This window comes from Aulostomus chinensis, chromosome 5 (assembly GCF_037954235.1).
Source record: "Aulostomus chinensis isolate RoL2024-O1b breed Wild chromosome 5, RoL_Achi_v1.0, whole genome shotgun sequence".
Classification (NCBI taxonomy): Eukaryota; Metazoa; Chordata; class Actinopteri; order Syngnathiformes; family Aulostomidae; genus Aulostomus; species Aulostomus chinensis.
Window position 1 is genome coordinate 10,728,478 of NC_141324.1, and position 11,526 is coordinate 10,740,003.

Below are 11,526 nucleotides of genomic sequence, written 5' to 3' on the forward strand. Positions count from 1 at the left end.
CCCCCCCCCACACACACACACACACACAAATAAAGTTATTTCTCTTACTTTTCTCTCATTCCTCAGAGTTACGGTGACCCGTCTGAGATGAAGCCCCCCCACCCTTCCTCCACCTCTTCCTCTACCTCTGTCTTCACTTCCAAACCCGTAGTCTACACCGGCCACCCAGGCCAGCACCTTTCCTCCAGCCCACTGGCCCACCCTCATGCTCTCCCGCCCCCCCAGCACCCAGGCATGTACATGTCCTACCCTCACCCATCACACCTCAGCCACACCTCAAGCCCCATCCTCAGGCCCCCTCACCTGCCCCCTCCCCACAGCCAGATGCCCCCCCAGCTCCAGGCTCTGTCCTCCAATGGGACCGTACCCCGACACAGTGCCCCCCACCAGGGAGCTCTGTCCCTCTGCAGCATGGTGGCAGCGTCAACCCCTCCTCACCAGATCAGCCCCCCCCTCCAAAGTCAGGCTCACCTGGGAGGGCTGCACAGTCCCCACCATCAGCACCAGCAGCTCACTGGACACGCGCTGGGAATGACCCACTCTCCTGCCATCACTCAGGTCAGCGACTCACTCCGCAGTATGAATGGGTGTTAGGTGGTCGGTGCACTGCTGGGCACCAGACCAGACGCCACAACAGGCTGGTGGGGGGAACCACGTGAAGGGGAACATGTGAAAAGTTTTTGTGTTGGCTTGAGGGAGTGAGATTCAGGTCCACTTCTACATGCTATTGTCAGCCTTCTTGAAACGGCGTGTAACGTGTAGCAGGTGTCATACATGTTCACGTGCACTGGCACGTTAATCAGAATAGCTTGTGTGACGTGCAAACGTCTGTCATGAGTGGGATCCAAGCTGATCAAAGGTAAACTGTACCACAGCATTGTACCATCCCAATGATCTGAGGCAACATGACTCAGGTGCCTTGCTCTGGCCCTGGTCCGTGACGTTTGAGGGCGCAGCTTCTTCGTCTGTAATAGGAAGTTGCCGGGTTCAATCCACTTGGAACCTCCAAGTGCACAGCTTTCAGGACCCAATCAGGGTCTTAACCCTGGCGCCTGCTGGCACTTGGTCAAGCATCAACGCTTGTTACACGCTGGCTCATGTGACTTTTCCACGCCAAGCAGGGAGGTTGGTCTCTGGTCAGTGGAGTCATGAGGAACGAGATGTTAGAGACTCATCAGCCAGACCAGCAGAGGAGCAGCACTGCTGCCTGAGGACCTGGAGACATGGACCCCACCTCCTCCAGACCTGCTCCACTTCTGATGGTGTAGGTGGATTCCTGCAGCTCCCGTGTACAAACATCAGACCTGCTCCACCTCCTTCACCTGGAGCAGGAGGAGGTGTGGTTCTCCAGGTGAGGAGTGCTCTCTTCTCCTGAAATGTGAGCACCACTGGAACAGCAACCCTCTCTGTCCTGGATCAACCTGGACTTAAGAGGGAACAGCACCAGGCTCTCTGACTGGTCTGAGTGATGTCACACCTGGAACTCACCTGTGAATACTCAGGTGTTTACTGATGGCTTCTTAGCGCCCTGGTTTGGCTCTGATCACACGCCTCTAAACACCAGAATGAGGCTGAACGCGCCTGAACGCACACATGGCGCCATCAACCAACCACCGGGCGCCATTGCCCAACCACCTAGCGCCATCGCCCAACCAACGGGCGCCATCGCCCAACCACCTGGTGCCATCGCCCAACCACCAGGCTCCATCCATCCCTTAGACTTGGTCCTCAGTGTCCCCTGCATGTTCTTCATGTTGTTCAACATGAAATTGTTAGAAAAGCATTAAAAATCTTCCCTAACTTCTGTGTGGTCATCCAGTCGTGTTTCTCAGATGGAGGGTGTTTTAAGAAGCAGCTCAGTGCAGATTTCCATGTGTGCGTTACGGTTTGCACCACCCCATCAGACGTGTCATGACTCATCCTACCTGGTTCAACAAGGATTGACGTGTTGGTGTGTCTGCAGCTGTGCGACGTGTGAACGCTGCACTGATGTCAGCTCTCATATTCAGCCTAGATTTACTGGAAATGACCCAACAACCACTGAGCTGAAGCCCCAGCATGGTTGAGCGTCAGCAGCCCGTTGACATGCATTTGTATATTGTCATAAATACGAGACGAGCACATGTGGGGTCAGAGGTGCAACCGTTCAGTTTCCTGACCAGCCACCACACCAGGTGTCCTGCTCAGTGTCACATGGCGGAGGCCTGTCTGCCCTGCTGTAGGCTCATGTGCCAGCTGGTGGGTGGGAGCTCTTGGCCTCGGTGTTGCCTGCTGCCAGAGGAACCAGCTGTAGACAGGAAGACAGACCGTGGCGCCTGTTGCCCGTCCCAGTCCCTCTGACCCCTGATATTTGTGGCTGAATTCTCTGAAGGCATTTCAGTGCACCTTGACCTTTGACTTTTACCATCAAATCTTTTCAGTATGTTTTTGAAAGCCAGTGGACATCCAACCCCCATCTGCCACATCTCGTCTCATCTCTGCCCTCCCCCTCTCTGCCACACCTCGTCTCATCTCTGCCCTTCCCCTCTCTGCCACACCTCGTCTCATCTCTGCCCTCCCCCTCTCTGCTACACCTCTTCACGCCTCTGCCCTCCACCTCTCTGCAGAGCGGGCCCTACTTCCTCCCAGCAGTATACCATGCCTGCTGTACTGCCGGGAGGTGCCAGCCTGAGACAGAGCACTGACATTTCTGGATGTCCTCCTCTCATCACATGACAGAAGCATCAGAGTCCTGTGACCTCATCCCAGCCTGTGATCTCACTCTGATTGTCTCTGTCAGGTTGACAGGTGTCACTCAATCTAGAGGAAGATGAAGATCAGTCAAAGCATGGCAGTTGGAATTTGGTTCAAGTGAGATTATATGATGGATGACTGTGAAACGGTTTAGAAATGTGTGTGTGTGTGTGAACCTCTCTCCTCCGTCGAGCATATTTTTAGCAAAGACAGAGAGACAGGACAAACAAAAGAAAAAATTGTTGTAAAAAGGAGAGAACGCAGTAACAGAGCACTGAACTTTTCAAACTGAAGAGGGAAGAATGGAGGGGGAGGGGAGGCAGAGACAAAGGAGGCAGATGGGTCTTTGTGATGAGGGAGGGAGAAGAATTTGCTCAACAATGGATGAATAGGTGAGGAACAGGAGGGGGCAACCACCTGCTGTCCCCCTCTTTCTCCTCTTTCACACACAACACTCAGATTAACTTCCCTTTCAGCCACTCGCTCTCTCTCTCACCCCCGCCCCCTCCTGTAGGGAGCACACAGCTCAGCAGATATACCACCTCAATACTTGGACTCTGTTACCAGGGAGCTGAGGATCAAACCAGCAACAATATATATGTACATGTGTGCATATATATATATATATATATATATATATATATATATACATACACTATATATCCATCCATCGTCATTTTCCGCTCATTCCTTACTAGTAAGGGTTGCGGGGGGCTGGAGCCTATCGCAACGTCAACGGGCGAGAGGCGGGGTTCACCCTGGACAGGTCGCCAGTCAGTCAGACGAACAACCATTCACACTCACATTCACACCTACGGTCAATTTAGAGAATCAATCAGCCTCGTCCCCAAATTGATGTCTTTGGACTGTGGGAGGAAGCTGGAGTACCAGAGAGAACCCACACAGGAACAGGGAGAACATGGAGACTCACCCAGAAAGATCCCGAGCCCGAGCCGGGACTCGAACCTGGAACCTTCTTGCTGTGAGGCCACAGTGCTGACCACTGCACCACCGTGCAGCCCATATATATATATATATATATATATATATATATATATATATATATATATATATATATATATATATATATATATGTATATATATATATATATATATATATATATATATATATATATGTATATGTATATATGTATATATATGTATATGTATATATGTGTGTGTGTGTATGTATATGTATATATGTATATGTATGTATATGTGTGTGTATGTATATGTGTATATATGTATATGTATGTATATGTGTGTGTATGTATATGTATATATATGTATATGTATGTATATGTGTGTGTATGTATATGTATATATATGTATATGTATGTATATGTATGTATATGTATATATATGTATATATATGTATATGTGTATATATACATATATATGTATATATATTGTAGACAAATTTACATATATTTGCTTCTACAATATATATATATATATTTGTATATATATATATATATATATATATATATATATATATATATATATATATATATATATATATATATATATATACACATATATGCAGTACACGAGTGTGTACATTCCCTGGTCCCTCTTCTTGTCTACCACTCTTGTGTTCTGTATGTAATGTTGGTCCAGATGCTGCCAGACAGAGCGTGCCCTGACTGAGGTGTTTTCATTTCGTTTCATTTTTCCAACCCAGGGCTACGCCCCCTCACTCCAGTCAGACTACCAGCCAATGGGAGGCAATACAAACAATAGTGGAGCAGTGATGTCATCATCGGTGGACTACCACCAGCTGGGTCGACACACACCCAACCACCAACTTTCTCTGGACTGGAGCAGCGATTACCATGGCAACGGGTGAGTATCAGGGTTGAAAAATGACACAGCACTCCAAACCTGTATTTTGCCTCTCAAGTTGTCACAAATAAGCATTTGAGCTGTGAGGGCGTGTGTGAGCGTGACCTGCTGAGCCAACACGCTCAGCCTTGTTCACAGCATCTAGTGAGTTCTGAGCTCCAGTCCAAGTATGAAGGATCTATGTTCATCTGGCTAGATTAAGGAGATCTGGATGATTCCAGATGACCTGGAGAGAATGTACACACACAATTCTGAACAATTTAGCTGCTGATAGCCATCAGGCTGCACTAGCCTCAAGCTAGGTGGTTCAGTAAGTCAAGTCAGTTTTATGCGTTTGGTGCCAAATCCCAACAAAAGTTCTCTCCTGACACTTTACAAGTTGAGAGATTTGCTGAATGTGGGAGTTAAAGGGTCCCCGGTCAAAGAGAACTCCTAGGTTCCTACGGTGGTGCTGGGGGCCAGGGTGGTGCCATCCAGGGTACCTGTCTCATCAGATCAGGTGGTCCTTAGGTGTTTGGGCCCAGCACAGTAACATCACACAGCAGTGGAGAAAACATCCTTGTGAGCTTCCAACATATTTGTGAGTACTTGACAGGCAAAATACTCTTTGGATGAAGTATCACATGAACCTGACTCTTCAATCAGCATCTTTCTTGTGTCCTGCTCCAGAGGTCTTCAAAGAGACAAGCCTCTGTACTGAGTAAATCAGTCCTTCTGCAGCGCCCAACCTCTCGCCTCAAGCTTGATCTGGACTCCGGCAGAACAGGTCCCTGTAGAGCCTGCCCCTCAGGAGGGCTGATGCTGGACCCAGCTGGTCTCCTCGACACCACCTGCACATCAGGACACCTTCAGTGTAGTGACTCTTCTGAACTGGCAGCAAACCTCCCTGCAGTACTGGGAAATTTCTCTGGGTTGTCGCTACCGTGAGGACAAGATCCAGTTCCATCTGGGTCCTCCATGTGGACTAGCCAGACTGGCTCCTGTTACCAGCTGTAGTTCATTTCTGCCGGTGACTGCAGGATTAGAAATGTGTTCCAGCAAGGGGGTGGAGCCTCCCCTGCTGTCAGCTGGGGGTAGGATGGTCTGTAGGCCCTGAAAGAGCCCTTCAGATCTTGTTTCTCGGTCTGCCCCCCCCCTTCCCCCCCATCCTGTATCTCTGGTAAAGATGAGCTCTGGCAGGTTAAAGGACTCGTGGCAACCACACAGATTCTCTTATTTTTGATTCTAAATGTGTGTGAGAATAAAGTTTGTGCTGCTTTGGTGTGCAGTCATAACTCTGAGCTCCAGTTCCACTTCTTTAATAGGGTCTTCGCCTGAAGGTTCTTCAGGCTCAGGCCCTATCATGTTTGCTCAGCAGATCAACACATCAGCAGCACTAAAAACACTACAAACACCCACCAAACAGTGTCCCAGCCCCCCCAACACCCATGAGGCAGCTGGGCCAGACGGCCTGGAGCCGGTTTTCACATCCACACCATTCAAAACCTGGTCCTGGACTGTTCTTGCTGTCAATGAGCGAGCGCAATATGAGCATCATCTAATTTAACCCCCTGAACATGCATGAAATTCACTGAAATTCGGCACAATTTTCCTGTCTGGCCAAACATTCACTAATCAAAAGGAAAAACACCACAAAAGTCTATAGCGCCACCTAGGGAGCCACACAACTACAAGATAATTTTAGATAATTTGCAGCGCTATAACTCCTCCCAGGAATGTCCCACAAACATGGGACCAACACCGTTGGACTCGTCTCATCAAGACCAACAATTCCTACACTCTGACCCCTCACCTGTCTACAACAGAATGTCCACGAATTGGACAAAACTGTCAAAATCAGGACTTTTTTGACTCCCCGAACAAAATCTATCTCCTCCTAGGGCATTCATGCTATCACTTCCAACCTTTCACACATTACTCTCCCAACTGTGCTGATTAAAAGTTATTAAAAGTTTTTATCTGAATTACTGGGTTTGGATTTTACAAGCCGTCAAAGTGGGGGAGACACGTTTCTCCTTACAATGGAAGTCTATGGGGAGACGGTGTCCTCTCAGGGTACATACTGTCAAACAAATGCTTCTCACGTCTACACCATCCATCCCACAGCTTTAACAAACACACCACTGCATTTCTGACAAAAACCCCTACAAAAATATGGTATTATGTGTCCCTCTTGACCAACGTATGCCGACTTCTTCCTCTTGTCCCCACTCCAATTCTGGTGCTCCTCTTCTCTCTCCACTCTAGCACTGATCAAAGACAGAGCAGTGGGGGAGGGGTTCTTAAAGGGCCAGCTCTCAGCTCTGCTCTCACTCTAGCACAGATCAAAGACAGAGCAGTGGGGAGGTGTTCTGAAAGGGCCAGCTCTCAGCTCTGCTCTCACTCTAGCACAGATCAAAGACAGAGCAGTGGGGGAGGTGTTCTTAAAGGGCCAGCTCTCAGCTCTGCTCTCACTCTAGAACAGATCAGAGACAGAGCAGTGGGGAGGTGTTCTTAAAGGGCCAGCTCTCAGCTCTGCTCTCACTCTAGGACAGATCAAAGACAGAGCAGTGGGGAGGTGTTCTTAAAGGGCCAGCTCTCAACTCTGCTCTCACTCTAGCACAGATCAGAGACAGAGCAGTGGGGAGGGGTTCTTAAAGGGCCAGCTCTCAGCTCTGCTCTCACTCTAGCACAGATCAAAGACAGAGCAGTGGGGGAGGTGTTCTTAAAGGGCCAGCTCTCAGCTCTGCTCTCACTCTAGAACAGATCAGAGACAGAGCAGTGGGGAGGTGTTCTTAAAGGGCCAGCTCTCAGCTCTGCTCTCACTCTAGCACAGATCAAAGACAGAGCAGTGGGGAGGTGTTCTTAAAGGGCCAGCTCTCAACTCTGCTCTCACTCTAGCACAGATCAGAGACAGAGCAGTGGGGAGGGGTTCTTAAAGGGCCAGCTCTCAGCTCTGCTCTCACTCTAGAACAGATCAGAGACAGAGCAGTGGGGAGGTGTTCTTAAAGGGCCAGCTCTCAGCTCTGCTCTCACTCTAGCACAGATCAAAGACAGAGCAGTGGGGAGGTGTTCTTAAAGGGCCAGCTCTCAGCTCTGCTCTCACTCTAGCACAGATCAAAGACAGAGCAGTGGAGGAGGGGTTCTTAAAGGGCCAGCTCTCAGCTCTGCTCTCACTCTAGCACAGATCAGAGACAGAGCAGTGGGGGAGGGGTTCTTAAAGGGCCAGCTCTCAGCTCTGCTCTCACTCTAGCACAGATCAGAGACAGAGCAGTGGGGAGGGGTTCTTAAAGGGCCAGCTCTCAGCTCTGCTCTCACTCTAGCACAGATCAGAGACAGAGCAGTGGGGAGGGGTTCTTAAAGGGCCAGCTCTCAGCTCTGCTCTCACTCTCTGATCAGACTCAGGCTTCTATCTCCTGAACTACAAGGACCAGGGATTTGACCAAGACACCCTTGGATTCAGGCCAGGGGCTCAGGCCGTCACAACGCTACTTGCAGCTTGAATTTATCTTCTTTCTTGACCTTCACATTTGTCTGTAGCAAAGCTGTAGTTGTGTGAATCTCCAGGCGTGGAACATCAGGTGGGCTGAGACTGGAACCCCTCAGCAGACGCTGCTCTCGTCTGATCTGACCAGCTCTTCATCTCAAGTAAAGATTGTATGGCTTCATGAGAGAAAAACAAAATGTGTGTTTGTGTGTCTGTCTGTCTGTCTGGTGGAGGGGATGAATGAGGCCCCTCCCCCTCATTCCTTTTTTTAGCTCCATAATCTTTTCCTTAACTGGGTTTTGGTCTTCGTCCAGAGGTTCACGTCCTCTAAAACCAGCAGGATGTTCTGCTGTCTTCAGGGTTCAGAGGGTGAAACCCGTCCCAGACCGTCCACGTCCAGATGTGTGTCCTTGGGATGTGGCAAAGAGTATTTGTAATGTCTGCAACATATTTTATTACTCTGCCATAAACAGCTGACAAACGTGCAAGATTAATTTTTGAATTCAGGGCGTTAATGAAGCTCGGCTTTTTGGTTTCAGCCATTAGATGGCGGCCAGGACATCAGATGATCAAAACAGACTTCATCAAAGGTAAATGTGACAGATGAAATACAGATAAGAGGGTCTTGTTGCTAACATGCTAAATTTTTGTGGCTAACGAGAGAAACATGTCAGTATCGTAAAGTCTGAATAGGAGAGTTGAGAGTGATAGAACAGAGAGAGGAGAGACTTCATCCTGGATGGCTTCTAGAGGACTGAACTCTCGTTGCTGTGGGTGATGTCATCATCTCATCCACTCACACACGTCACTGACGTCATAGAGCCGTCTGGTTCTTAACAAGAGATCAGCTGATGGGCGAGAGACCCCAGCTCTCACTGAGAGAGCGAGAGGTGCAGCAGCACTACATTCCTGGGTTCATCAGTGGGACATGAACAGCAGCAGGGACTCAGACTGGGTCTGTTTCTCAGCTCAGAGGCTCCAACCTGCTACATTCAAGCCTGCACCAGCAGAGGCGTCCCAGTAGGAGGTGCCACATCCCAGCACACAGTCACCAATACAGCCCAGTGACTGACCCAGAGGTCTGAACAATGGATGGAGGAATCAGCTACTGACAGGATGATGTCATCACCTCAGTGACACAGGTCACTACCCTCCACAGAGATGTGCTGGAGGATGATGTCTCACCTGATGTCACATTGTTTACAGTTCCCTTCAGAACTTGTCAGCTTTTAAATCAGCTGGAGATGTTTGTGTTTTTGCTGAGAAGCAAAGAAATAAAGGAATTCATTTTGATAGTCAGATTATCAAAATAATCTGGGTGGCAGATGTCATTGCTGGGGGGCCAGTTTTGGCCCGCGGGCCACCTATGGCCAATCACTGGTTGTAAGTATTTTGATGATGTGAACCTGAGTTGATAGGATTGGTCATGATGCTGCAGCATGTGGGTTGAAATATCACATTCTAAAATAGGCCAGAATGAAACCTTCAATACTTGTCTGTTGCCGCTCTGTAACTTTCAAACCTTTCTTCTCCATTTCAAAAGCAGCTCTCACTGCACCATAGGTCTGTTAGTCAGTGCGGAAGAAAAAGGGTGGCTTATACAGTTCAAGTCAAGTCAGCTTTATTTGTACGGCACCAAACCCCAACCAAAGTTCTCTCCTGACTCTTCCCAAGTAGAGCAGGTCCAGCACCTCCCTCCTTCAATGAACCTCCACCCAACAATTCTCCATCAGCAGCACATCCTGCAACAGCAGCCACCAGAACCTTCTTTTACCAGCAGGAAGGTGGAGCAGATCCAGGATCAGTGGGGACGGAGAGAGAGCAGGAGAGCAGGACAGAGACAAAGACAGAGAATGGAGGAGGACAGAGAGACAGAAGGAAAGAGGGACAGAGATAAAGAGGGAGAGAAAGGAGGAGAGACTGATGGACAGAGACAAAGACAGAGAATGGAGGAAGACAGAGAGACAGTAGGAAAGACAGGGACAGAGATAAAGAGGGAGAGAAAGGAGGAGAGACTGATGGACAGAGAAAAAGACAGAGAATGGAGGAAGACAGAGAGACAGAAGGAAAGAGAGGGACAGAGATAAAGAGAGAGAGAAAGGAGGAGAGACTGATGGACAGACGGGGACATGAGCAGGTGGAGCTACGGGTGGCAGCTGGAGCCTCTTCAGGTCTGGAGCCTCCTCCAGCAGCACCAGGATCTGGGATGAGGGGAGAAGAAGAGGAGTTAGTCATACGTATGAGGACAGGAGGAGGAGAGAGAAGCCCAGTGCATCATGGGAGATCCCAGCAGTCTGAGCCTATAGCAGCAGATCTAAGGGCCAGCCTAAGCAGTCCTGACGATAAGCCTGATCAACAAGGAAGGTCTAAAGTCTGCTCTTAAACCTAGAGAGGGGGTCTGGGTCCTGGACTGAAACTGGGAGACAGTTCCACAGGAGGGGAGCCTGATAGCTGAAGGCTCTGGCTCCCATTCTACTGTTAGAACTCTAGGAACCAGCAGGAACCCTGCATCCTGGGAATGAAGGGTTCTAGCTAGATCATCGGGGACTAGGAGCTCTGTCAGGGATGAAGGAGCCTGATTGTTGAGGACTTTGATGGTAGAAGAAGAATTTTAAATTCTGTTCTGAATCTGACAGGGAGCCATGCAGAGAAGCCAGTCCAGGAGAGACCTGGTCTCTGCTACCAGTTCTAGTCAACAAGTGGCAGCAGTGTTCTGGACCAGCTGGAGGGTCTTTAGGGACTTATTAGTCCAGCCTGGTAGGAGGGAGTTGCAGTAATCCAGCCTGGAAGTGACAGAAGCAGGGACTAGTTTTTCTGCATCTTCTTGAGCCAGGATGTGTCTGATCTTAGCAATGTTACGTAGATGGAAGAAGGCGTCCTGGAGATTTGTTGAATGTGGGAGTTAAAGGGTCCTGGTCAAGGAGAACTCCTAGGTTCCTTACGGTGGTGCTGGGGGCCAGGGTGGTGCCATCCAGGGTACCTGTCTCATTAGATCAGGTGGTCCTCAGGTGTTTGGGCCCAGCACAAGAACTTCCCTTTATCAGAGTTTAATAAAGAAAATGATGGTCCTCCATGTTTTTCTGTCCTTCAGACAGGCCTCCAGTTTAGTCAGCTGGTTTGTTCCATGTGGATCATTGATGAGTTCAGCTGTGTGTTGTCTGCATAGCAGTGAACATTAATGGAGTGTTTCCTGATCATGTGACCTTGAGGAAGCAGGTACAGGGTGAAGAGGACTGGTCCAAGCACAGACCCTTGTGGAACACCAGAACTGACTGCAGTGGTCTCAGAGGAACCATCATTAACTAGTACCAACTGAGATGATCTAGTAAATATGACTTGAACCAGTTTAGTGTGGTTCCTTTAATACCAGTGACAGGTTCTAGTCTGTGTAGAATTTATGGTGGTCAATTGTATCAAAGCTGCACTGAGATGTAATCAGACCAGCACAGAGACCAGTCCCTCATCTGGTACCAGTAGGAGGT

At 49.0% G+C, this 11,526-nt stretch overlaps 1 protein-coding gene across 6 annotated transcripts in view; it reads left to right on the forward strand.

Moving 5' to 3' along the window:
• tox (thymocyte selection-associated high mobility group box) overlaps positions 1–6,089 on the forward strand; it is a 38,046-nt gene extending 31,957 nt beyond the window's left edge. For 4 of the 6 annotated variants that reach the window (XM_086204846.1, XM_086204848.1, XM_086204847.1 and 1 more), the window contains 3 exons: positions 67–558; positions 4,418–4,578; positions 5,248–6,089. In XM_086204846.1, coding sequence (XP_086060972.1) covers positions 67–558; positions 4,418–4,578; positions 5,248–5,278 — 684 coding nt within the window. In that variant the 3' untranslated portion in view covers positions 5,279–6,089. Of the gene's footprint in view, positions 1–66; positions 3,716–4,417; positions 4,579–5,247 lie in introns of those variants that run through there. The other 2 variants (XR_015116079.1, XR_015116080.1) reach the window with 2 other exon arrangements.
• Positions 6,090–11,526: the final 5,437 nt, after the last annotated feature.